Raw genomic sequence first — 26,584 nt, forward strand, 5'->3', positions numbered from 1 at the left:
GGTGGGATCCATTGACCTTTTGAAATAGAATATCCCACCCCGTATTTGCGATAGATTCTGTGCATTTCTGTGGCAAGATTGTGTTACAGCTGTTACTGTCATGTCTGTGTTCCCTATCATGTATGTTGGGTGCATGTACAGTTGTGGCAAGTGAAATCCGACACTTGGCATAAGGGACTGCACCGTGCATCCTGCAGCCTCTGCAGCCCTGCATATGTACAGTACATGTGCTGCATACAACTTTATCTGTCTGATGACAGAATTCGTACTCATCACAGTCAAGGTTCAAAAGGTGCTGGCAAATATGAATGGGAATTGGATACCAATACTCCTGATGTGTACCATGTTTGTGAACTGTGTGTATCTAAGCTGTGACCTTTCGACCTGTTTGGGATGCATACGGCTCTATAGTACCAATTAGGTGCAGTGCATTACATCATTGATGTCCATTTGAGGCGCTGTCCCCTATGGCAAGTGTCGGATTTCACTTGCCACAACTGTAGATAGATTTGTTCACAGAGTTACAGTACATGTATTTGTTTGTTGTACTCCTTTCCACGCTTGTTATGTTCGTACATCGGGATCAGGACTCGTGGACTCATTGTCACCAATAGGGACCTTTCGCATTTTTTACATATTTTTATTTTATTTTATTCGTGTTCGATATTGAATTTTAATTTTAATTTATTTATTTTTCTACAAATATTGTTTTTATTCCATTAATATTTTCACATTTTTCATTCGTGTTGGGTTTAACTACTCACTGTACTGATACATGGTGATGATTGTGCTTTGCTTTGCCCGTAAAAGAGGCCTTCCCTACTAGACCTTTCGCACCACGCATACGGATACGAAACGAATGCTGATTCGTCAGAGTCCCTGCACAGAGCTCGTTTTCACGAATGGAAGCCTCTTCATTTGTGGCGCGCTCCGAATCCGCCAGGTACACATTTTTCCCTTGATTCCATCATCCATGCACGTGTGTGTAAACACGCGTACGCCAAGCTACCGGTCGTATTCGTAGCTGCCATGAACATTTGCATGACGACTTGCGAAACCTGAATCTGTTTTCAACGAACGAGGACGAGCCGAATCAAACTTTCGTTTCGCATTTTTTGATTCGCAGCAGATGCGAAAGGTCCCTGTTGTTCTGGTTTGACTACCATAGCTGCGATGTACAAGCTTTTTGCACACTTGACTTTCGCTACGTGCGATGGTATTCGTGAGCCACGTGTCCACAAAAGACTGATGCCATACCAACGCTTTGCTGCAGTCTGACCGACTGCCAAGTAGCACATTCTTAGTTGTGCGCTCTTCGTGATGGTTTCACTGTAAAACTCCCCTAATCTGGGCACATATGTCTACTGGGCGTGGGCCTCTTTCTGACCCATCTACATCACATAATCTGGCTTTTCAACGAAAAACGGCCCAAACACATCATTGTTGGTTAATTGTTTAATTGCAGGCAGTAAGTATGTACATGTATGTTCTGAATCTGAGTTTGGTGCAATTCCTTAGTTACGGGCTGTGCACGGTCCCCAGCCTGCCCGGATCAGGGGAGCTGTGCACGGTCCCCAGCCTGCCCGGATCAGGGGAGTTCCCCAGCCTGCCCGGATCAGGGGAGTTCCCCAGCCTGCCCGGATCAGGGCAGTTTTACTGTACTACAAATCACCAGCATACTTCTCAGAATATTATTCTAGCGTACAACACACAAAGCTAACATCAGAACAGACACCGCATCGGTTTGCTTTAGTTTAGATATTGGTATAATATTAGCATGTAACGGCAAATCAAAAGCCTACTGTGTGATGAACAGTCGTGTTATAAACTATCACATAGCAGCAGTGCACAGCTGACAGTGCAGCAGCATACACAGTGAATAATGCTAGTACAGCAGCAACTGCCGGAGCAAACAGCAGGACAAGGTTCAATACAGCAATAATGCAGCTGCTACAGGACACACTTGCACAGTTTTCACAGTCAAATCTTCAGTGGAAATCGCCCCTCTTCCCGCTGCTCATCGAACCGCTCCACCTGTACACACAAAGGTGTAAGCACGCACACGAACGCACAATAACATAAGGTCACTGTATATGTACGCAATAACACTCCCTTCCCCTCCATTATGCACAACTACCAAAGACATCGACCATCAGACATGATTTTTCCTGGTAATGATCTCCAGACCGCATGCCTCTTCAGATCGGCCTAACAAAAGACCATAAAAAGTATGCAACTGTGGTCATGAGTCAGTGCACGGCACACTGTAGCAAGGCCGTCACAGCTGGGGCGGCAGAGGCCGCCCCGCTTTCGCGGCCGTTTTATTTTTTAGCACACTGCAACAAAGCGCGATGATCACAGCTCAGCGCAAACGTGGCGAATAATGAAGAATCCTTGTCGTAGTGTCTTCTTGGTTTGTTGCAGAATCAAAAAGTCTTTCATTGCAGTTACACTGAAATGGCACGAAATGCACAGAAATGCTTGCAATTGGCTGCAATTTTTTCATGCCACCCCCCCCCCCCCCTCCATGGCCGCCCCACCCCCAAACTCGGTGAGACAGACCTGTGTAGCCTTCCTGCATAACACCTGTATTCGTGCGCTTAAATCCACAAGCTCTTGCCCACCCGGTTTTGCTTGATTCGTTCGAGCACAGGCCCCAACTCTAAATTCTGGGTGCATGGCCTTCAGTTCCGAACGAAAGTTGGTTTCAACCTAAAACCGTGCGCACGTAGCTGCACGATGTGATGAACGCAGCGCCCCGCGTCTGATCCATAGAAAGGAGAGCACAGTTCCATACTCTCCCGGTAACAGACATGAGTGCAGTGGCTGCATGGCACACGGTAGCGAGAGAGATGCATGCAAACCCGTGCGTTGGGCACAACTCTGTTGCTGGTCACTTTGCACTACTTGGTCATTCATTGAACCTTGCAAGCGCCTCACGTGATGTGAAGCGCTGCATAGTAAGTTACAAGCAGGTCTCGATAGAGAATGACATTGTGCTCTGATAGCAGTTGTAAGCTTCAAGCCTTGTAATACATGTTGTGCATCGCGTGAATGGTGCTCCGAGTGGGGAAAATCAGCAAACACCTAAAAAAAAGCAGCGCATTTTTTGTCCAGCCCACCAGGTGATCCGGATAATCGATCATCCGGATACAATGTAGTAGACGTACGTCCGGATAATCAGCGTTCTACCACTATACACTACTGTATACACTACTGTATACTGTTGTCAGCGTTCTACTGTATACACTACTGTATAATGTTGTCAGCGTTCTACTGTATACACTTGTATAATGTTGTCAGCGTCGCTACCACTATAATAGCACAGTATCTACTAGCAATAGCACAAACGCTATTGCTAGGAGAGAGATGAGAGATTGCCGCACCTACATGTAGTAACTGTTGTAACTTGTAAAGTAACTACAGTTACAGTTACAGTTACAGTTAGTGATGAAGTTTTGAAGGAAGAAGAGTTGTATTTGAACAAGGCTTTCGGGGCATATGGGCTAGCGCCTTTCGGAACGATTTTACTTTCTTTTCATGGATTGAAACGTGTACCACTTGTGCTGAAGTACGATTATTTGAGGGAATTGAACATTTATGGGGTGACCCAGAGCTAGTGGCGAGCGGCCTATCAATTATCATGATGAAAGAGCTTTCAACATGATACAATTACTACTGTGTATCGCGCATATGCATACCACTGTACGAACAGGGCCGGTCGAGGCAGTGCGTAGATCTACTAGTACCACTATTACACTGTGTCATTGCGGAACACTAGCCAGCAATGTCGATTCTGAACTTACCCACTCAGTAGGGCACATGAACTTGTACTGTTCTTCGTACCACTTGCACGTATCTGCTCCCTCTCCCAGCTTTTTTGTACACCTGTGGAAGTCGGTGTAGTTGGCCCAGCAAGCCCGCGTTGCGTTGACCTGCGGGAATCGCCTATCGAAAGCTGGGACTTTAGGGCGAAGCAGATTCAGCACCTTCACAACTTGCGGATCCTGCTTTGGGGGCACGTACGAGCTAGGGTCATGAGCATGGTTTTCCGGCAAAGCATGGGTAGGTCTATCCATGGCCGACATCGTGAATGGAAGCTGTACTGTCACTAAGACACGGTCTTCTCCCTCTCTCTTCTCCTTTCTTCGCAAAAATATTGATGTTTGATGAGGATCTAGCCTAGGATCGCATGCAGTAACTGTTTTCAGTACACTTTTCTTGCAGCTTGGCTCGTTGCCGTTGCAGCGTTGCTGCAGAACTAGCTGCTGCAGCAGGGCATCGTGTACGCGTAGACGTCACTGCTGGATCAACAGTATTACTCACTTATATTACTGACATGACCATGATGACTGTTTGTGCATGATTGTGCAGTGTGCACCGTACCGGGCCACCGCCGCGCCGCTTAGCTTTCCCGCGCCGTCCGGCGCGCCCGGCATAGACTACATGACTGTGCTAGTGCATGTACTAGTGTCAGTGTCACCATGGTCACGTAACGTCGTCATGTCGTTGTGTCGCACGACGCCGCCGACTGACAAAGAAGTCTTTCCACTCTTGTCTTGCTTGATCTTGGCTTTTGCAGTCTTCGTGGTCTTGACTCTTGGACTTCGGCATGATTGATCCTACAGCCAAACGAATATCTACAGTGACTGAGGTCTACAGTGACTGAGGAGAACCTCATTGGACATATCGCGACTGAAGGCACTTACTAGGAAGTAGGCCTTTTAAAGTTAGTTTTGTGGGAGGTTTGTCGGCTGCTTTCCCGGGAACCACGTCGCTTCACAAGAATATTATAATTATAATAATGCAACGAAGCTGGAGCGTGAAAGTACCGGTATTACTGGGCGGAGATATTGTCGTCAACCGTGTGTGTAGTCAACCGTGAACTGTCCTGCAAAGTGCATCCCATGCCCAGCCACCCCTCGCTGAACCTTGTTATGCGTGCGGGAAATGACCGTTTGTGTGGTCATTGCCATTGGGTTAGTGGAGTGCAGTCAATGACGGAGGAGACACTCAAGCCAAGGTAGGTAGGGGTGTCGACGGCGACTGCTTAGCAACCTCCATCTTGTCTGAGCCTGCCGTTGCAGCAGCAGCATTGACACCCGTAGACTCTACCAGCCACGAGCACGCACAGTCATCGGCACCACTCCAACGCCAGCGGATATGCCTGTAGCTGTGCGCGCGGCCGGAACCGTGCCCACTGTAGTCGGCGGACGAAAGGCGCAAGACTTGGTTTCCGAGCAGCGACTCGGATGACTGCAGTGATGAGGAAGACCGCTGACATGACGCGAACCCGGTAATGGGAAGCATAATTATGCGCATGGAGGCAGGCATCACCATGTCTTCCTCAGCTCAGGCTCAGGTGATACTGGTAAGAACCAATCCTTTGTACAAATTATTTAAAACGCAATAAGTAAAGCGTGTTGCGCATCGACCACGCACACGCGCGGCCGCGTGCACACACACTCGCACGCACACACACACCGCCATCACTACCACCACTACCATCAATTTAAATAAAAATAGAAATACATTTTCGGTACGGGTTTCTCAGCATTGACCCATCTGGGATCCTTTTACATGTAGTTGTTGCTTTTAGGCCTAGCCATGCCTAGCCATGGCACCGGCGGATTATGCCGGCATAGTTATTGGCATAATTTGGTGGTTGAAAATTTGGAGCATAATTTGGCATCCTTTCGGAGGTAGGAGTATAACTACACGATTATACCACAGTTCTAGTATGTAGGCTATACAATCATCAGTGTGTACAATGCACCTGATCAGTGCTGGCGGTCTGCATGGTAAAGGGTTCGGAGGTCATGCAGATAGTGTTTTCAATGAAAAGCAGGGTAGAAATCATGGCAATACAGTCACGGTATTGTATGCTCGAACTCGTCTTCTTCAAAGTTCTTTCTCACACTGATACAGTACATGTAGCAGAAGATGCGAGTGAATCAGCCTTCATCAGGTATCCCGTAGCGGACGAGATAGTGGCGGGTAGTCCGCAAAACTCCGTGTACATGTACATTACATTTGTACATTATGCATGTTACGAAGTCATGACCTCTGGTAGTCTGGATTTTAGCAGCCATGATATGACTGCAGGCTATGGATATTGCTCGAAATTGATGTATACCGTATTATCTCTAATATAAGCACAGTCTCCAATAATAGCACGTCTCCAATAATAGAACACCTTGGGGCGGCGTTCAAATAATAAAGTGCTCAGTCTCCATTATAAGCACACTGTGTAAATTAATTATCTGTACCGGTGAAAAAACCCTGAAATGTGTGTGTTTGACATGAATTTGGCATGGCAACATGCCTCTGAAATGAGGTTGAAATAATAATGGAACAGTCTCCAATAAAGGAACGTCTCCATTAATAGCACGGGGCGGAGGTACATTGAAAAAATAAAGGACCGTGCTTATATTAGAGATAATACGGTAGTTCGTTTCTGCACAATGCCAGTACTCAGCATAGCCGTAGCTGGTTCTCCTTTTACAGCGGTGCACGGGTGCATGTGTGCAGGATTGCTGGTGCATGTCATAGTCGCGGGCGGCGCGCAGTGCGTACATCGCACCTCCGCTGCCCGAGAAGTGGAACTCGCCGTCCAGCCCCTGCATTGATGTTCGGTCATGATGGAACTTGAGGAGAAGTGGAGCTACGGAAGAGATGAGCTGATTATTCGCAGGGTGAGGGTGACATCGGTTGGACGAGTATGATGATTATGAAGACCGTGAGTTAAACATGATAATTTTCAAAGGTAACTTTAACTAATTTGGCACGTTGGACTTCTCATTCCTCGACCAATCAATATCCGAATTGCATCACATAATACTGGCAGCTCACACCACTCAAGAGAGCCCTGGGTCATTCACTTTGAACATCTCTGTGAATTCCAAACTTGAATAGGCACAAACAAGATACAAGATCTCAATGGGCAGTACAACAGACTGATTAACTTAGACTAATCCCAGTGAGACCATAGCTATGTACAAAGTCCCAATAGAATAATACACAAACAAGGCATGAACATGTCTAGAATGTAAACATTTACAATAGGAGGTACTGTGATACATCAATATTCAACATTCACATTATATCAAAACATTACTCACGTATGCAGATTAAGTACAGAGAAAGATGAAGAAAATATAACAAGGAAAGCTGAATGAATACCCCTTTGCAGCTGCGGAGACTGGAAGAGTAGTGCCAATTTGCTACTAGCAGCCAGAACAGAGTGACATGGCTTTGGGCAGTGCTGCAGTGCAAACCAATAAGGGCATACTCAACATGTAAAGCAACATTACTTCGACGTACGTTCATATGTTTATGATCATGATGATCACTATCAGCACTATCAGCAGCAGCCGCAGCACAAAGAAAATACCCTGTACTAAACAGAAGAGAAGAGAGGACACAACCATCAAGCGGGACCAGGATCTAGGAGAGGATATCATTAAAAATCCTTCAACCAAGTGGAACAAGAGAGAGAGAGAGAGAGAGAGAGAGAGAGAGAGAGACAAAGAAGGAGGAGGAAATGAAATACCCACTAGACCAGCGTGGGTTGGCCAAGCTAAGATTCCTTCTCAGCAGGAGGCGCCACTACAGAGGCGGACAAAGAGCCTGCAGTGAGCTTGCCGTCCAGCACAGTGCATGCTGCATCGGCAAAGCTGGCCTGATGAAGAGATAAAAACGCTACACACTGTTCTACGGTGGTGAAACCAAGCTGAGATTGAACAAACTCAACTGGCAGCGACGGCCGATACCTAGTAGTGTATAGGTACACGGGAAAACCAACACAAACAATTAGTAACAAACAAGAGTACATAACCCCCCAAGAGTGTGAAAACTCCATTATGGGTGCTGTCTCGACAGAATTTCTATGATGCAATGCGCACTGTACACGTATTATCAGACGTACCCTGAACCTGTGGTGGACAAAGCCCCATTAATTTTGATCCTGTACAAGTAGTGCAAAGGAAAAAAACCGTGTGATATGTTGACACCTCGTACAAATGTCGTAAATCACTGGTGCAAGCTGCAAAGGAGCATTGCATCATAAAAATAATGAAATTCTGTCGGGACAGCAGGGTATGCGGGAGTTGCACTCTCCTGGGGAGTTCTGTACTCTTGGTAAAAACCCAAAACTGTCACTGGTAGACCCAGTGCACACACACACACACACACACTGCCAGCACATGTGCCTGTATGAACAGATTCGAAACCCTAAAGTATGACTCACAATATCACTTTCCGCAATGCGACAATTGCGACAAGCTGCGCCTACGACACACACTTCACTTTGAGTTTCTCGGAAACCTATGCGCAGTGCATAGTACATGCAGGCGCACTGCACGTACATCCAGCATTAACGAAAACCTGTACTCGAAAAGCCTGTAGTCAAATGTATGTGTCTTGTGTTAGAACAGTTCCAACTTCTGCCAAGTTACCAGGAGTTACCGGTTAGAACTTGAATCCTGGTTGTAAGTTTATCCCCACTTCTTTTCTTCGAATTTTGGACGTAAAAGTTCGACTTATAACTGGTAAAATACGGCATGCCAAATGCCCCACAAAACGTAAACACGTGATCATTTCGGACAAAGTCGATGTTCCCGCCAGGTTTGACTGTGAAAAAATTAAAACTGCTCTGGCCCTGAAGCCGGAGCAAGCATATGTTCTGGCCGATCCCAAACAGGTGAAGTAGCAACCAACCCTGATGTTCTGGTGAATCTTAATCTAGGTCGAAGCAAGCAAATGTACCATGCATGAATGGCGCTCAAGTAGGAAGAATCAACATTTTCAAAGCTTTTGCACTAGCACGTTCACTGCCTTCGTCATCAGGTGGAATGCAGGCAAAAAGAAACTGACCAAGCCCAATGAATTCTACACAGTAGTGATGTGATAGCAACAGCACAAGCGAGAGTAGCCAGAAACAACACGGTAACATGCATAACCTCATACACATACACATAGACGAAATAAAATTAAGGTGCAAGTGTAAAGAAACCAAAAAAGCGCGCCCTGGTTAGCTGTTTGGTAGGTCGGCAACAACTCGTTAGTTTTGTCCATTGGTTGTCGATTGTTGCAATACATTGCACGCTTGCTTGGGGTGGGGGTAGGGTGTTCTTCACACTTGCACCTTTTCATCATGTCTTCTATGTGTATGAGGCAATGAAAGTACTAGTGGAAAAGTTTTCTCTGCCTCTGTCGCTGTCTCTGTCTCTCTTGCGTAAGTTCTTGTTGTCCTGAATGTATGGTTATTTTAAGTGCGTACTTTAAAAAAAAATTTTTTTTTCAATATTCACTGACAACTGACAGCACATGCAACGCGAGCATTTTCAGTCGCCATTTTGATTTTTGACGAGATCCTGTCGTCCGGGTGCGCTGTTTGTTTTATACGGCACCATTCATGCGCAAACATGTCCCTACCCTCAAGACAGAGCCACTACAGAAATACAGGAGACAAGTTCAACACGGACGACAACACAATGGAAGAAAACACAAAAGCAATCACCAGAAGATAATACGTACGTTTTTGCCATGGCCCTAACTGCAGCTAAGCGTTCACGCGGCAACAACAAATCTAGCAGATAGCTTCCCATGTGGAAAGTAGTGCCATACAAGTGGAAAAATCTGGCATAATTGGCTTCCGACCAGGCTGCTCTTACAGCCAGTGCGTGCATAACACATGGCTCACAAAGCAAACTATCTGATAGGCCCTGAAGCTCATGTGCAAGTCCTGTGCAACACAACACACAGTGACACACGCGCACACACACACCCGTACACACACACACACCATGTACACACACAATGAGACACAGTACACAGCACATGGTACATATAGCGAAACTGCAAAGAGACTGCCCCACCAACTGGATCCCATCAGGGTTGGCTTCTGCCTGTGGTGCGCAAGACCAAGTCGCGGCTGAAGTTATACAACTGTGTATGAATGGGTGTATCAGGGTACCAGCCAAGGGGGGGGGGGGGGGGGGGGGTAGGGAGGCACATCAGTAGCAGCAGCACTCGTACATCTGAACCGTACAAGAGGCTTTAGCAGCAGCAGCACTAGATATTCACAGAGAATCACTACTAAAACTATTTAAAACAGATCTGACTGTTAATTCTAGCCAGCATCAAGCTGAAACAAACATTCAACATTCACACAGTAAGCAGCAGCAGCAGAAGAGATGAATTCTTTGCCACTTACCTTGATAGCTTTTGGTAAACATGTTGTAGTAGATACGGTAAGCAGCAAACTCTGCCTGATGGCCTTCATTTGTTTCAAAATAGAGCTCCTTGAGCTGCGTCTGGCACTGGTTGAATTCTTCAGGGTCTCTCTGAACATTTCGACAGCATGAGAAAAGAAAATGATGTACAGTAACACGAACATTACAGTAGAGTGGTGCGTGGAAGAAACACACACTCAAAATTAATGATCTCTAAATCCAGATCAAGGAGAAACTTCTGGCTGTCGGCAGAACCAATCCAGGAGTGCTGTGACCTGTGGCACCAAAGATACATCACATGTAAGTCGAGCCATGAGCATGGAAACTTGACAAACGCACATTTGAGTCTCTCAAATTTGCGCGGGCTTCACTGGTATGGGCACACATTGAAAAAACTATCGGAACTCAGCGATTACCAGCGCTTTGACGAAGTGATCAAGGGCTTACTTGCGAATCAAGAGGCCCCGAGTTTGAGGCAGCGGGGAGCATGTAATACACTCTGACACCGTATGGGGAGTGTGAGCTCTGATACCTCTCTATAACAATGAATGTTAACCCTTTGTGTACGGACTGTACAACTTCCAGAGGATCGAAACTTTTCAAAATTTCAATCGATCGTAACTCAGTCATCTCTGGGTTATTTCCAAAAACTAAAATATGTAAGTCGAAGAGAAAACTCCCATCTGTCCATTGGAACTATAACGGAAGCACTCCGATGTGCGGTTCCAGAGTTACAAAGCTCGAAAGTCAAATCGCGGAAATTGTCGCTCAATAGCCCCGGGCGCAAATTTGAATGAGGGATTTCCCCATCATTCTGGGCATGCAGTGACGTAGAAACACGTTCAAAATGGCAAACGGACTCATGGCAGTTTGCGAATTTTTTGAAAGTAAAAATTTAGTTGTTACAAACAAGGAGAGCGAAATGGCTGATACAAGACGATTTCTGTCGGAATATTGGCGTTGCAACTAAGACGCTGGGTTGTAGCGCTGGCGTTTTGACCTTCGTGGTGGTAAGTGTGGACTCAATGTGTTCCTCTTGCGACGAGCTTTCCAGGAAGCCCAAGATTGAAAAAATCGTCAAAAGGAGACCAAAGTTTATATGACCCGGAGAACTATGGAATTTGAAGTGAATCGAGATCAAATTCAGTCTGCGTACATTTTTCCGTACATAAAGGGTTAATTCTTGTTTTTTGGTGGTCATTTTGTCTTGTTTTTAAATGTATACGGAGGAGTGCAATGGTCTACTATATTATACCAAGAGTTATTATAACCCCCCCCAAGAGTGTGCAACTCCTGATACCCTTTCTACGGGGTACGCCGACGGCGAAAACTCACATCACGTGGTGCAGTGTCGCAGTTGTACGTTTCCAGCCCGCTTTTAGCGAGCAGCGGAGTAATAAAAAAGCAGTCTTTGACAGAAACTCACTGCGGGTACGGTATGCAAATCCCCAGCATGATGTTCGGATTGCGCGCACGCTATCCTTCGTTTGTATGTAGTACGAGACACTGAGACACGTGATGTGAGTTTTCGCCGTCGGAGACCCCATATGCAGAGTTGCACACTCTTGGGAGGTTATTATACTCTTGATTATACTACTAGTAATCACAAGAGATATATCCTGCAGTGCTGCAGACCGAAACATACTGTAGTGCTGACCTGCAGACTGAAGTCGTTGAAACTGTCCAGGTGGGACATCGCATCGATGTGTCAGCGCCCCCCCTCCCCCAAAAAATATGATAGCAGCAACACTCCTGTCGACTAATCCCAAAACCCGTAATAAATGACATGTAGCAGACACTTACGTTCTCCAAAGCAATCCTTGCATGTGTCTCGTACACCTCGATGGCGAATGGATTTCGAATACACTGGATCTGCACAAGCCAAGTAGCCAAATAGAGTTCCGGTCTTTAGTGAAGGAACTATACCATGGTTCAACATTGATAATATAAAATCTCTACATTGCAGGGTGTCACTTAATTATCTGTAACTTCAAAAAAGCAGATATGTGTTGCCTGGGTAGGGCCAGCTTTCATACTACTTCAAATACAAGACATACATCGCATACATCGTATGTCTTTTCTGCACCTTATTCAAAATGGCACTTGGAACCCAATATGCATGCCAAATTGTAGCTGTGAATGAGCACACTAAACATGCAAAGTCTCTGGTTGGGCACAGCCCCCCCCCCCCCCCCCCTACACACATGCACATACACACATACACGCATGCACACACTCACGTACCGTTAGATCCTGTCGGATTGACTTGAGCTGTTCACAGACGGTCAGGTACTTGCACGCTTGTGCTTTCCAGCGCTGCTTAACCAGCTCCAAGGACTTATGAAGTACTGACTCAGGACGCACCTGGTTCGGCAATGGTGCCTGGAAAAAGAAGAGAACAACACAAAGGGAGACACTTGGCTATTTGTACCAGGGCACAAATTATTTAAGATTATTTAATAAGGCGACAAGGAGATAACAATCTACTGTTATGGACATTGAAGTCAGGTGAGAAATCATGCGGCCACTGGGCGCTGGCCTTGCAGCCGTCACTACGCATGCTGCACATTCATATGACTCTAATACGTGCTGGACACTACCAGTCCATTATTGCAGTGTGCACGTGAACTATAGTGCATGTACGTCCTAAGGGCAACCGTCCAGGTCATTCCACCGGGTCGTAATGTCCACAACAGTAAAGCTAACCACTACATTTAGTATCAAAGACATGGAGCCAGTCGCAGGAAGAGTGTTCCGTTAGCAATGAGTCTGGAAGTTTACATGCAAACTTTCGACACCGTCCCTGACTGAACAGCAGTGTAGAAGGTGCAGAAGTAATGGCCTGCAGTAAACGGTATTACCAAGTGGCCATCACCGAAAGCCTCGTCCTGTCCTGAAGCGTAGAATTCATGTTCCAATGGGAAATTCTGTCATTATATTTGGCCACTTGTTCTATTACAGTGTCTCTGGAACCATATGCACATGATTGATCTCCTTAGAACTGTATGTACAAAATCTCCTTGGGCAACGAAGGTGATCGAGAGCTGGCCCAACGAGCACTGTGCTGGCCGATTTGGCTTATGTGAAGCAACCCTAAGAGACAAAGTATAAAGTCAAAATGCATATGAAGTATCTTGAACCCTATACTTCCTCGACACGTCTTATCAACAAGGTGAAATAATGCACAGAAATACCACTCACAGAAGTCAGTCGAAGATAGGGTTTCTCCAAATCTTTGCAAGTGCCGGTGAATTTGGCTGATGCTGATTCACGGTCCTCACCTGTGTCGTTGTTCTAAACAAAACGAAAACACAGAGAAGAGCATAGTGATACAACCATGACAAACCATGTCAACACACACACACATACACACATACACACACACACACAAATTCAGAGCCCAGTGTCTCTGCTCTCAATGACAGCAAAGACATGGCTTTCGTGCTTGAATATAATTTTTCTGATTGCGCCGCTCGATGCTAACCGGCCAAAGAAATTGGCGTCAAAATTTTGTAACAGATGAAAAAAACTTGCAAGTTTATTATCACTTCCACTCCCAAAGGACTGCTCAAACTCAATTGGGAATACATGACAAGCATAGCAGCCACTTTGAACCAACACTACTCAACACACTCACACATACACACATGTTTGTGTGCGTGTGATGCACACACATACACACCTACACACACACACACACACACGGACACACACAGATACCCACACGTGCACCCACACACACACGGACACACACACGTGCACCCACCTACCCACACACACACACACGCACACACACACACACACACACACACAACCATACACTGTACCATTCTAAATATGTGATCCATGATTGACGTGCGCTCAAACTGCGGCATAGAGCGCTGCTGCACAAATCGATTCTGCCTGACTTTCAACTTCCCAGCATCCATCTCATGGCTGAAAGTCAAATTCCTGTAAAAATGAGAAGCAAAAATGAGAAGAAGCAATAGTGATATTGTTAACCCTTTAGCTACCATAACTACCACATGTACCTGCATGCAGGCAGGCACGCTCGTAACTCACATCTTGACAGGATTCATATAACCTGCAATATATTCAAACAATCTACAATATGAGCTGAAACAAGCAGGACTGGACAAAGCACACACACCCCCACACCCACCCACACCCACCCACCCACAAATACACATAACAAATAGGTTTGGGCAACAAGTGGTAACACCGCCCAGCGGCCAGGGCATGGCTGACAATGTAAAGTGCCTGACACTATGCAGTGCTAACAGTAGCCATGTCTTACTATGCCACAGTAACAACATAGCAGACAAAACTCACTTTTGCTTCTTTTTCTTCTTCTTGCCAGCCGCTACTTGAGTAAGCCGGCTTTTGATGTCTTTACCCCGACCGCGAGCAAAGGTGGTGGACCGACCTGCGCCACTGCTCTCTGAATCATCCGAATCAGAATAGGATGAGCTACGACTGCTACGGCTACTGCTGCTGCTGCGACTTCTGCGGCGGCGGTAGGAGTCGGACTGGCCTCTGAAGACATTACGGCCTCGGCCCCGTCCTCGACCCCGCTTTCCGGTGCTTGTCGCCCCAGTCACCCCTCCTGTACCAGAAGCAGTTTGCCAGCGTGACACATGTGTACTGCCAGTGGTAGGTTGTGTGCGACTGGGCACATCCTCGGAACTAAAGTAGAAATACAGAGAAGGACAGGTAAAAGAAAAATAAGATAAACAATTGCACAATTAGCACAAACTTGGGAATTTTTTGCACAGTTATTGAGCCAGTTAGTGCCACATGCCGGCGACGCAGGCTGCTGTGGTTTGGCCATGTGGTGCGAGAGGGTCCAGAATCTGCCTCGTTCCAAGCACTGGAGCTATCAATCAACACAAACGACATAAAAAAACCCCGTGGCCGTCCAACCATTGCGGTGGATAGATACGATTCGGCACGACCTGAAGGCAGCGGATCTCTCCGTGGAGAGCGCTCTCCAAGCTGCAGGAGATAGACTAACTTGGCTTGACACTGTTGACAGGTGCGTCGACTCTGCTCCTGTCTAACAGGTTCAGGGAAGATGCGAGCTGTGTTTATTATTATAATAATTATTTATATTGAGAAATGATAGTAAATTCAGCAAGTGCAGTGTGACAATGGACATGCATGTGCAAGTGTGTGTGTCAGTGCGAATTTACTGGAATAGTGTGAGTGCAGTGACATTTTCTTTTTGTTTACTTCGAAGTACAAAGAGACGATGATGGTGCTGATGGTGTGAAAGACGGTGGCGGTCAGAGACCCAGTGAGGCGGTGAGAAGAAGAAGAATACATCGGCAATTAAATTGCATTTGTTGTCCAACCCAGTGTGTCGTGAAAGTTATGATGATTCTTGGTTCAGTGTTGTTCGTTCTGCAAGTAGTTTCAAGCAGTTGAAAGTTCTAGAAGCAGTCTACATTCGCATTCGTGATCCAAATCTTTGTAAACAAAAAGAAAATGTCACTGCACTCACACTATTCCAGTAAATTCGCACTCACACACACTTGCACATGCATGTCCATTGTCACACTGCACTTGCTGAATTTACTATCATTTCTCACCTGTATAGTTTTTATTACCTGTACAAAAAGTTGCACAATTCTTCAGCTATAAACCAGTATTTATCCCACCTTTGGTGGACAGCGCACATGTGTACATATACACATTGTCATACATAATGACTTGGCCATTTATTGTCCGAACAAATTGTATTCACAACATCATCAATCCCCAGATTCTCAATCCACTATTTCACTTGCTCCTATCAACTAAAGCGGTTTTTCTAGCTGTGCTTCCCCCTCTTTCTCTCCGTCTCTGCCTCTGTGTGTCTTTCTCTGTCTGTCCGTTTGTCCCTATGTCTGTCTGTCTGTCAAACACACAAACATGCACCACACACATACACACACCATGTACCATGTATACGCCCGTCGCAAGAGAAGCACGCAAATCTGCAAATGCACTGGATGTGCACCCCCAGATTTTCTCTTATAGCAACGATAGCGAACAAGGTCTGAATGAGACAGATGAAGACTTGCGCCAGATAACTGTCTAATCCACACAACTGGCGAAGCCATGTGAATCGACCACCAATGCACACCTGGTCTACACCACACGACACATACACACACACACGCACACAAACACACATACACACACGCACACACAATACACAGCGGTGGTGATTGCACAATGACTTTGCACACAGCTTACCTAAAGCGAGGCTTCGCCTTCCAGTCTGTGGTCCACGCCCAGCCATCTCTGAATGACTTCTGCAACATATCCCGCAGGTATGACTCACATTTATCCTTCTCTTCGTCTGTCTTGCAACTTTGAAAGATATCCTGAACGTATTCCCTGAAGAACAGTAGAAACATTGGCCAGAGAAAGCAAAGGCGATGTCAAGTCATTGCGAATCATGCACAGTCAATTACAGAAGTTTAACCACTTGGCGGAGATGCATACATAAAAAAATAAAATAAAAAAAATAAAAAAATTGACGGGTTCACGTACCGGGCAGGTCAAGAACAAGGAGTCGTACAACTCCCTGGTCAAGAACCACCTTTCCGCTTCCGTGGGACGCCACCACCCCATGATCAGACGTCAGAAGCGGAAGGATTTTTTCCAACCGTGCTGCGACCCACAGTTAATTGGGAACTCGTGGCATGGCATGAGTAAAAACATGGATGTGGCAAATGGGATTTAGGCCTTTGGCCTCTGGTTGGTGGATCTGATCTATCCTCCCCCACCGTTTAGGAGCCGCATCTGACGCCTGATCATGAGATGCATACATGCATACACTTAATCAACCACAACTCCTGACTTTAAAAAGAACACCTACTAGTTAGCAGAGAGTCTCAGCCATCGGCTCCAATAACTCAGAGCGAGCGAAGTCGTTCGTAATTATCCAGAAAGTTATAGGTACACAATGAGACTTGTACCAATGTAGAAATAACAAGCAGCAGCAGCAGGACTCACTTCATGGCTGGTGGCCACTTTGTGGTGTCGTTGGCGTCATCAGCACTGGGGATATGCGCGGGCTGCCCACCGGGCTGTGCACTAGGCTGTGCATTAGGCTGTGCACTAGGCTGTGCACTAGGCTGTGCATTAGGCTGTGCACCAGGCCGTGCACCATTAGACGATGCATGAGCATAGCTGCCAGCAGTCTGAGAAGAACCAGCAGCACCAAGTGCAGTCGCTGGTGGCCCTGAGCTTGCACTGCTACTTTGGATGATAGAGAATACAAGAACAACCAGACATGCGAATTCAGACAAGATAAGGGAAACCAGACAGTACCCATCCAACCGTTTAGAAAGTACACGTATCGTCAAAAAAGATGTAGTGCACAGTCTTGCAATTACTACAGTGCTGCTCAATGAAATCCAGTCGCGTCAATCACGCACCGGGCGTTACGCAGCCCGAGACCTGCGAACACAGGGCTGCGAAAAGGTGCAAGGCGCAAACTGGAGTGATGCGACTGGATTTCATTGAGCAGGACTGTAGTAGCCCCACAAAACAAAAACGGAGTCAGAAAATCAGCCAGGACTAGGCAATGCATGATAGTACACAAGTCATAGTCACGCTGCCTTACAGGATCCTTCATCTACTGAACAAAACATTAAAAATACTTGTATATCATATATACACATTTCCCCATGGCAATGTCTGAGTTTTTCTCCATTATTTCGACACTGTAGGACTTCTCAAATACAGTGCGGGTCAGGGAAAGCACATTATCTACATGTAGCGGATCAGCGAGGACTGAGTCACATCCTTACCATACTGCAGGTCAGTGTAACCTGCACGCATGAGTGTGTGTGTGTGTGTGTGTGTGTGTGTGTGTGCGCGCGCGCGCGCGTAATAAAAAAGGGGTAAGTACATTTACAATAGAGCGAGCAACAAAATTAATGCCAACAACACATACTGCACAGGTACTGAAATCATCTGAACTGAATCAGAACAAAGGAAAAGCTCAAGAATACCTTTGGCCTGTACTTGACTGGGTTGCTGTTGAAGAGAGTGCAGCGGGATTCTCGACGCCATCAAGCTGCCCACCACCTGGCCGATTCTCTACTCTGTTCGATGGTGTGTCCCAGCGATTGCGAGCTTTGAGAGGAGCAAAGCCGCCCTTGCGCTTCTTCTGCTGTCGGTTACTTGCCAATCCAGACTGATTACTTTGTCCAAGAGCAGCTGCATAAGATATTGCAGCAGGATTGCTGCCTGCTGCCGGAGCATTCACGGCTGGTATGAACAAAACAAGTGCAAGAAACAGAGACATAAACGAGTATATCCAGGGGTTAGTTTTAGAGCACGTTCAAGTGGTTAATCCTTTGCTATACAATACATTTACTGCAAGGTAAATTTGAATTTTTAAATCTTTTACTTTCTCTAACCAATAGCTTTGGTTTTATTCGGGCAATTTCCATGATCTTGGGCATCCTGGAAAATTCATGATGAGAGGAACAAATTGAGCCCAAACTCGATGTCAGGGGGGGGGGGGGGGGGGGGGAGGTTGCCATTATACTGCCATAAGACCAGCACTGAAGCCCAGCGACCTCACTCCAGCCATGGGCTAATGGGAGGGGCGATCTTTTTTTTTAGCCATTCCACTCTCCTTGCTCGCATGGAGCTCACCTTTTCTGCAGAGTCCCATTAGCCCAGTCTATCACTGGAATTTGTGCTCCCATGACCGCAGCAGCTAACAGGAAAGGAGAAACCCTGAATTGATGGAGTCACGGCAATTTGAAAATGCATTGTTGAACTGATATTCCCCAACTGGTCTACTGGTATTTGTGGACAGCAAAGGGCTAAGCACATGGATACAGGATAGTAAACTGCAGTCAACCTTGCGAATAACGACCCTTTATCGGACACGAGAAAAGTGTTGCCATTCGCGACTTGTTGTTATGCGCGAGGTTAAACGTATGTGGTCAAGTGGCTACTTGGTCTGACGATACCGTATTTCCCCGTAAGTTAGTACGTACTAACTTTCGAACTTAGCAGCCACATGAGTACTAACTTTCGGGGGTGGTACTATCATACGGGGAGTACTTTTTATCGGGGGTAAATGACACACAGTGGGAAGCCTGCGCAACTCTAGTGTCCGTGCATATGATGTATGTACTGTACGGTGTCTGTACATGTAGGACGGGTACGAACTTACTATCTTTCGGGGTGATAACCTCGGCAGTGGAAAGTGTATTTTTTATAGGGGGGTACTAAGTCATTGGGGAGAACTTACTTACGGGGAAATACGGTATTGCTGTTAATTAAACGTATGTGGTTAAGTGGCTCCTTGGTCTGACGATGTTGCTGCTATTTGCGAGTTGTTTATATCCGAGGTAGTTATTCACAAGGTTGACTGTACACTAACACCCATGTATTATAAGTCGACAAATTGTCGGCGTTCCAGGGCTAGAACCCATTTGAGCCGCATCAAATTTTCGGCCTGTACTGCTGCCACCTGTATACACTGACACGCTGAACCTTGCAAAACAAAAATTTCGGCAGCAACAAATTTTCGGCCAATATGACCAGGCCGAAAATAGCCGAAAATAAATATGCGCCGAATATTTGTTGACTTACAGTTCTTTACAGTACAAGTAAAGAAAGGCAGAGATGAACCTTACTGGCAACCAGTGGACACACAGTGGAGTGCTATTACTGGTTCAGTACATGGGTATAAAGCCGATACAAACTACTACTACTGCTACAGTACTTACTCCGTGTCTCCTGAGTACATTCAGCGCCAGTCACACCACTCTGACTAGCTACTGAACTTGACGTCACAGGAGTCGGTAGCACTGCAGGCTTAGGTGGCGGTGGAGGCGGTGACAGTTGAGTCTGGCTTGGGAGTGCTGATCCTTGCTGGCCTATGGTGTGTGGCCCCCTGGGTTTTAATAGCGAGTGCTGAGTGCGCGATTGTTTCTGGGGCCTAGCTTGCTGGGTGGCTTGCGGCTGACCTTGTGAGGTCATCTGAGCTTGCGAGTGTTGTTGTTGTTGCTGCTGCTGTTGTTGTAGTAGTTGTTGTTGCTGTTGCGGCTGAGCTGCCCCATAGTAGCTGGCGCTGGTCCAGCCACCCCATGGCTGTTGCTGCTGTCCTCCCCAAGCAGCAATACCAGTCTGGTGCAACTGCGACTGCTGCTGCTGTGGCACTGGCTGAACTTGACTGCCGTACATCATAGCATAGTTAGAGGCGGGCATGGAAGCGGCAGCAGTCTCTGTGCCGGGAGGGGGAGGAACGCCATACGTACTCTGAAATCGTACGTCAGCAACGGCAGGCAAGACAGCAACCACAACCACAACACAGAAAAATTCGTTATTAGACTTTGCAGCGGCCAACACAACCGTAACTTCTGTTTACAAAGAAAAAAAAGCAGGCAGTGGGTGTCCCACTGTCTAAGGACTGCCCAGTGCCCAGAGGCAGACAGTGTGAAAGAAGAGATGGAAAAGCAGCATCCTTACTCAAAGTTCATATTTTGTCGATGACAAACGACTTTTCTTTTGCTTACATGGTTGCAATTTTGGTTTCCCTGAAGCCCATTTACTGGCATTTAGTAATCAGGGGCTTTTGGAAGCTCATGTAGAAAGGAATAGTCTAATTTCTAAACACATGTTTCAGTGTATTCCGTTGCCTTCAGTTCGGTTTTAAAGAGGCTTTCGTGACAACTAGGACGTGCTGTGAAAATCTCATACATTTCATAGAGCATGCAATGTAGCAGTTGCTGCGCTGTTCAACGTCGATCCGCATTAGGCAATCGGCAAAGTCCATGCTAGGCTGAATCTGTACAGTAATTCCATTTGGGGGGGGGGGGGGCTTCTCTTCCATTATTAACCCAGGAGCAATTAATTTCACCTCAAATAGCCATGAATCATGCTCACATTTAATCCCTACTTCTCATAGAGAGCTCAGATGGCGAGCCAAGGAAAAAATTGTAAGGCCACACCAAGTTATTTCTATGTTTCGCGTTACGGCGCGCGTACCTTTTCGAATCCTTGACAAGAAAAAAAAGAACCGAGACAAGTCAATCGATGGCTGTTCTGGCGAACATTCTCTAGCCAGTATGGCAGATCAGAGGTTATCAGCTTCTCCATAATCTTGCATTCCAGGCGGTGGTCATAGAAGGTGCGAGCGATGACAATTTCTATTTTTCCAAGCCGTACAGTAGGGCCTGCTCGCCAAGCGAGCGGAGATTCCAGGTGTCAAGGACTTTGAGATTTTCCACGATCGTGATGGAGCGGAATTCCACTCGACTCATGTCAAAAACAAAGTGCAGAAGGAGCCATCCATGAAATTAATTTTGTTAATTTGTTATTGTATCACTCCAGCCCAGTCTGCCAGCTGTCCTGTGGCGACTTGTTGTCGTTTTGAATATTAACGACAGTTTAGTAGTGCCATTCTGTGTGCAACATGGCTCAGTACGCTTAGAATGGAGTTTTTTTCCCGCCCGCCCGCGTGCTTTTCCAGAAAATGTCCGACGCGAAACATAAAATTAACTTGGTGTGGCCTAACATGGAAAAATGTGGGCACAAGTTATGCGATCGAGTCCACAAACCAAACCAGATTTTGAACAGTCAGACGTAATCTGGTTTGGTTGGTGGGCTCGATCGCATAACTTGTGCCTACATTTTTCCATGTTAAAATTTAACATCAGCCAGAAATTGATGGTAATTGCTCCTGGGCACCGTCATCTGAAAAAAATCCCATGACAAAACGTCCCATACAGCAAAAGCGTCTTGAATATGGCTAACAATCTGCTCTGGCTAACACTTGCCTGTTGTGCCTGCGCTTGCTGGTGTGTACCATATCCCATGGTGGCAGCATACTGACCATACGGAGCAGGAGCAACATATCTAGCAAGAACAACAATCCAGGGAAAACAGTACAACACACAATTAAAATACGACACTACCCAGACGCATGTACAAAGGTATTCTTGGAAATGAACTCCAATTTTTCAAGTCAGACCATCGAAGAACACAAACAAAAAATAGAGTTTGAAAGTGCTACATCATAGCCGGTTGGAGTCATAATGATATTTCGGTTTCCCGGAATCCCTTGGATCCACAAGACTATGTATACTTCGTACTGAAGTATTTGCATATGGCAATTGTACACACTTCAGGCCTTTTGAAGCGGTATAACTGGATCATGGCATAAATAAAGAATTCAGAAGGCGTAGTCTTCTGGATACTGACTTGAATGCTCTTGATCTGAAGAGGCTGCAATACATAGTACCCCAATCGAGCGACTCCAAAATAAAGCAAATAAAAATCGGCCATGTTGCACTCAAAATAAGTGGGGTGGTCTGGTTGGGCTCCGTTACATTATCATTGCAATGCGGTCTTATGCTCATGCAAAAGCTCGATACTTAGGGAGTATCTGATGAAGGACACAGTGTAGCCTCCTCGGAGCAAGACCATTATGAGTCAGCCCCCCCCCCCCCCCCCCGCTCTACGGAGCCTGAATTTTTCATTTTCGCCGCAGTTATGCATAGCTCTGCATCCGATTGTACAGACACCATCACGCACATTGTGTAGGTCCAATCCGATTATTGCCGATATTTCAAAGAAACAAGATCTGCACTCCAGAATCCATGCTGAACCTGTAGAGGAGATCGGGTTTAACTCAGGAAAGAGAGCTCGGAGATACTGCATCACATCCGGTCGATACTACGGCAAAAAGGTGCCCAGTTGTGGCAAGACGAAGCCAACTCTGGCGACTCTCTAAGGTCCAACCCTCGTTCTTACTACAGAGATAGGTCAATGTCTCCTAATCATCTGAAAGATGACAAAGGCACATGATTTCTGACAAGGACTGGAGTCAGTTCAAATTCACTGAACACTGTTTTTCCATATTTTACCGCCCCGACCTACTGGGGTCTCTGTCGTCACACCCTTCTAGCAATGTACGTGTCAACAGTTTTTATCCTGTTGAAGTTTCCAAAGCCATCCAGACACCATGATCAGGTGGAGCAGTAGGTATCGACGGCATCAATGTCGATCTATTGAAATATGGCGGTGGAGTACTTGCCGGTTGGCTTTCAGCATTCTTCAACATCTCGGCCACCGCCCTGACGATTTACAGTGTGGCATTGTAGTTCTTCTGTTCAAGCTGAATAAGTCTGCTGGTGTCCCCAAAAGCTACAGGCCGGTGATGTTGCTACCAGTTGTCCGACAGGCGCTACCCTCTATCCTTAAAGATTGGTGTACTCTGACCACACAGTCATTCGTTAGACAGTCTCAGGCTGATTTCCGGGCAGACTATTCTACAGCTGATGGAGTCTTCATCATCAGCATGCTATGTGAATGACTTCATCATCAGCACGCTGTGTGAATGAGCCCTGCTTAGGGACCGGTCCTACTCTGGCGCCCTGCTAGATTTCAGCAGTGCCTTCGACATGATCGTGCCAGAAAATGCACCGAGCAGAATGGCTGAGGCTGGCATTGACACTTCCATCATAAATACCTTAGCCTCCAATACATTATTAGAAGCTGAACAGGCATCTCAACCGATCTTTCAGCACCGACAGCAGGGAGACCCCATGTACTTGAATGCTAAAGGGGCCACGAGGAAGATTGACGAACAGTGTCCTTCGAACTTTGCGCTTCCTTCAAGGCTTTCCCATTCTCGCAATATGCTGATGACACAACTGTACACATTACCAATGCCCACTCCACAACTCTACAAGATAATGTATACTAGTGCGAGTCCACTTTCGCAGAAGATCACCTCTGATTGAAGGTCGATAAAACTGGATTATGAAGCATCAAGAAAAAAAAAAGCAATAGGAAGTGCACCAAAACCCTTGGGTCAAGACTCGTCAGAGTCGTAACACAAGAAGACCTACCACAGAGAATAAGTGAAGCCAACCGCACCTTCTCATCCATCACCTGGAAGAGACATTCTCTTATCGTCCATCTCTGCATGTTATAGATTATAAATGTCTAATCATGCCCAACTATAATAAATTGTACCCTTTGAACCTTGTCCAAAGCCCCTTTCCCCAAATTGGATCTGTGGCATAGGAAAAAGCTGAAGTACCAACAGCCAACGGACTTTTCAGAATTCGTTTAACTCTTTTCTCGCTAAGTTTCTTGTTTTACAGTTGAAGTGGAAGTGTTCGGTCAACAAATACATACCCTGTAGCAGCTTGTGCGTAGGAATATGGATATGGCGTTATGGTAACTGTTGCGGCTAGCGTTGTTGTTGTGGAGGCAGTTGCCGATGCCGCTGTGCTCGATGCCGTGGTAGGGGTAGTGGCAGTTGCCTGCTGCTGCTGGTTGGAATACCTGAAATGCAAATAAAGAATCGACAAAGTCCCTTATCAACACTGCAGGCAATCTCACACAAATACACAAGCCATTGACCGATTTGATGAGGTCTCTCACGCTAATATCTGCTAGATCAGTATGAGTGCATGTACATGTACGCGCTGAGAATTCTAATAATAACTGATAGAGTAAAGCAGTCTGCTATGTGCTGTGCTGCAATCATAGCAGACTATGATGGTGTTGTTGCTTATTCCATGCAGAAGCTATGAATAAACACCCCTGTCTGATGGAGAAATGCTCAGTATATGCTGCAGAAACTACCAGATATCGAACAATTACCACGGCAGTTCGCAGGATAGACAAGTAACATCATACTAAAATATGTGTTACAAGAGACAACCAATGCTATCCACACATTGAGTGCATCGCTCCAGCAGTGAAAGCGGCAGAGAACTCTCATGTAGTGTAGTACCTGGGCAGTTCGTGAAGTGTGCAACCCACTGCTTTACCAGTTACTGTACAAGGAGTAGGTCCAGACTCTAGATCTATCGGGCGTACTATGTTTCAGTGAGTCGTACTGATTAGTCCAACAACATAATGGGACAAACAGTACTGTCAGCTGATCAAGTATTTTGCTCTGTCGTATTGGTGCAATACTACAGTGCTGGCCAAAGAAATCCAACCTCATGAATGAAATAAGCACCAGGCTCTACGCAGCCCTAACATGTAGTACACACACTGGTCCGTGCACTCTAACGTGGCGTTACTTTATTCATGAAGTTGGATTTCTTTGGCCAACACTGTAGTTAGGTTGTGCTGTACGTGAAACGTAGAGCAATCACGTAGAGAACAGGTGTCTGGGTTAGAGTCTACGGCTTCGCGTGTTTTGGGTCCAGATTTCTACGCGTAGATGAGGTTCTCTACATTGTGGCACACGCAAAGAAAATGCATACGGATCTGGTGGGTGTCATTCAAATCAGGCAGAAAACTGCCAAATTTGGAATGGGAAATTACACATTCCACATGATTTATATTCGTGAACGTAGAGCAGAACAGGTTTCCTTTACGTTACGGGAACATGAAAAGCGTTCCCGGGATTCTTCACGTTGCGTTCCCATAACGTAGAGCAGAGCATAGAAGTACCACCATATTACTGGCCTGGTCACAACAACCTGCTGACTATTGAGCACTGTATTGTGTAGAAAACAACACTGTTAAGTCTAATTGAAATTGAGTGTGTTGGATGCAGACATATTCTACTTGGGCTTCTCACACTACACGAAGGTTGTTAGCTTACAAACAGTAACTAACAAGGCATAAAACATGACACAAAGATAGACCCACTTATCGCAATGTTTTACAAAACTGTCGACTGCCACAGAGCACTATTTCGTCACCAGGTTCTCATCTTTTATCTACATTGTACCTGTGATTACCCGTACCCCTTTTAATTCTAGGGCTACTACCTGGTAAGCATATTTTAAAAAAAGATAGGAGACAACTTCTCCTGATATGAGACAAGAGTTGGAAGATTCCTTACCACATAACTTCCCGACCAGGGCGAGGCCTTGAATACAGAATGAATACAGAGATAGACAGAACAGAAGAAATGTACTACTAGAATATTGAGGGTGCTACAAAAACAGTGCACAGTAACTGCAGTGCATGTCCTGCTACGACTGCGAGACAAATTGGAAGGGCAAACAAGCTTGGCACACGGAGAGCTCACAACATCACTAGCACTGCTACTAGTATTGTAAAATCACATTACGAGTACAATGTCTCTGATTGTGAATTGTTCTCCCTTGACTCATGAGCTCAACTCTTGAAGATACAAAATACATTGAATTATCAACACGGTCACGAAAATAGCCGGGGTCACTAAAAAAAATCGGTACGGGGGGTAGATTCTACTGCGCGGTAGTGCTGACCCGAATTTGCCAGCTGAATCTCGATATTTTGCGGCATAATTTTGCTCGTGCATCGTCGAAATTTTGCTTTCATTTTGCTAGGCCACTCGATATTTTGCTCCTTTTTTGCTCCAAAAT

General features: G+C 46.0%; 2 protein-coding genes across 3 annotated transcripts; both read right to left on the reverse strand.

Moving 5' to 3' along the window:
• Positions 1-1,677: 1,677 nt before the first annotated feature.
• On the reverse strand, positions 1,678-4,191 carry LOC135820955 (cytochrome c oxidase subunit 6B1-like). The gene is made up of 2 exons (XM_065334019.1): positions 3,807-4,191; positions 1,678-2,034 (listed from the first exon to the last, which is right to left on the reverse strand). The coding sequence occupies exons 1-2, from the start codon at positions 4,086-4,088 to the stop codon at positions 1,981-1,983; spliced, it is 336 nt and encodes a 111-aa protein (XP_065190091.1). The 5' UTR covers positions 4,089-4,191; the 3' UTR covers positions 1,678-1,980.
• A 2,685-nt stretch (positions 4,192-6,876) lies between these two features.
• LOC135820965 (leukocyte receptor cluster member 8-like) lies at positions 6,877-26,335 on the reverse strand. 2 transcript variants are annotated; one of them, XM_065334026.1, is made up of 15 exons: positions 26,077-26,335; positions 24,405-24,554; positions 22,037-22,115; positions 19,985-20,516; positions 18,245-18,503; positions 17,241-17,486; positions 16,476-16,619; positions 14,568-14,921; positions 14,063-14,186; positions 13,437-13,529; positions 12,480-12,617; positions 12,039-12,107; positions 10,217-10,346; positions 9,538-9,745; positions 6,877-7,772 (listed from the first exon to the last, which is right to left on the reverse strand). In XM_065334026.1, the coding sequence occupies exons 1-15, from the start codon at positions 26,079-26,081 to the stop codon at positions 7,580-7,582; spliced, it is 2,724 nt and encodes a 907-aa protein (XP_065190098.1). In that variant the 5' UTR covers positions 26,082-26,335; the 3' UTR covers positions 6,877-7,579. The 2 variants fall into 2 exon arrangements, with proteins under 2 accessions (XP_065190098.1, XP_065190105.1); XM_065334033.1 differs by having other exon boundaries at positions 17,241-17,483; positions 26,077-26,334.
• Between the last annotated feature and the right edge of the window lie 249 nt (positions 26,336-26,584).

The sequence above is a fragment of the Sycon ciliatum genome, chromosome 1 (genome assembly GCF_964019385.1).
Source record: "Sycon ciliatum chromosome 1, ocSycCili1.1, whole genome shotgun sequence".
NCBI lineage: Eukaryota > Metazoa > Porifera > Calcarea > Leucosolenida > Sycettidae > Sycon > Sycon ciliatum.

Excerpts from the sequence above, each read along its gene's own strand:
- LOC135820965 (XM_065334026.1), bottom strand. Across the intron at positions 16,620-17,240 it reads AAGTGGCCACCAGCCATGAA|GGAATACGTTCAGGATATCT; the intron begins GTGAGTCCTGCT and ends ACTGTTCTTCAG. Across the intron at positions 14,922-16,475 it reads AAGGCGAAGCCTCGCTTTAG|TTCCGAGGATGTGCCCAGTC; the intron begins GTAAGCTGTGTG and ends TTTCTACTTTAG.
- LOC135820955 (XM_065334019.1), bottom strand. The coding sequence starts at position 4,088 with ATGTCGGCCATGGATAGACCTACCCATGCTTTGCCGGAAAACCATGCT. Across the intron at positions 2,035-3,806 it reads TCATGTGCCCTACTGAGTGG|GTGGAGCGGTTCGATGAGCA; the intron begins GTAAGTTCAGAA and ends TTGTGTGTACAG.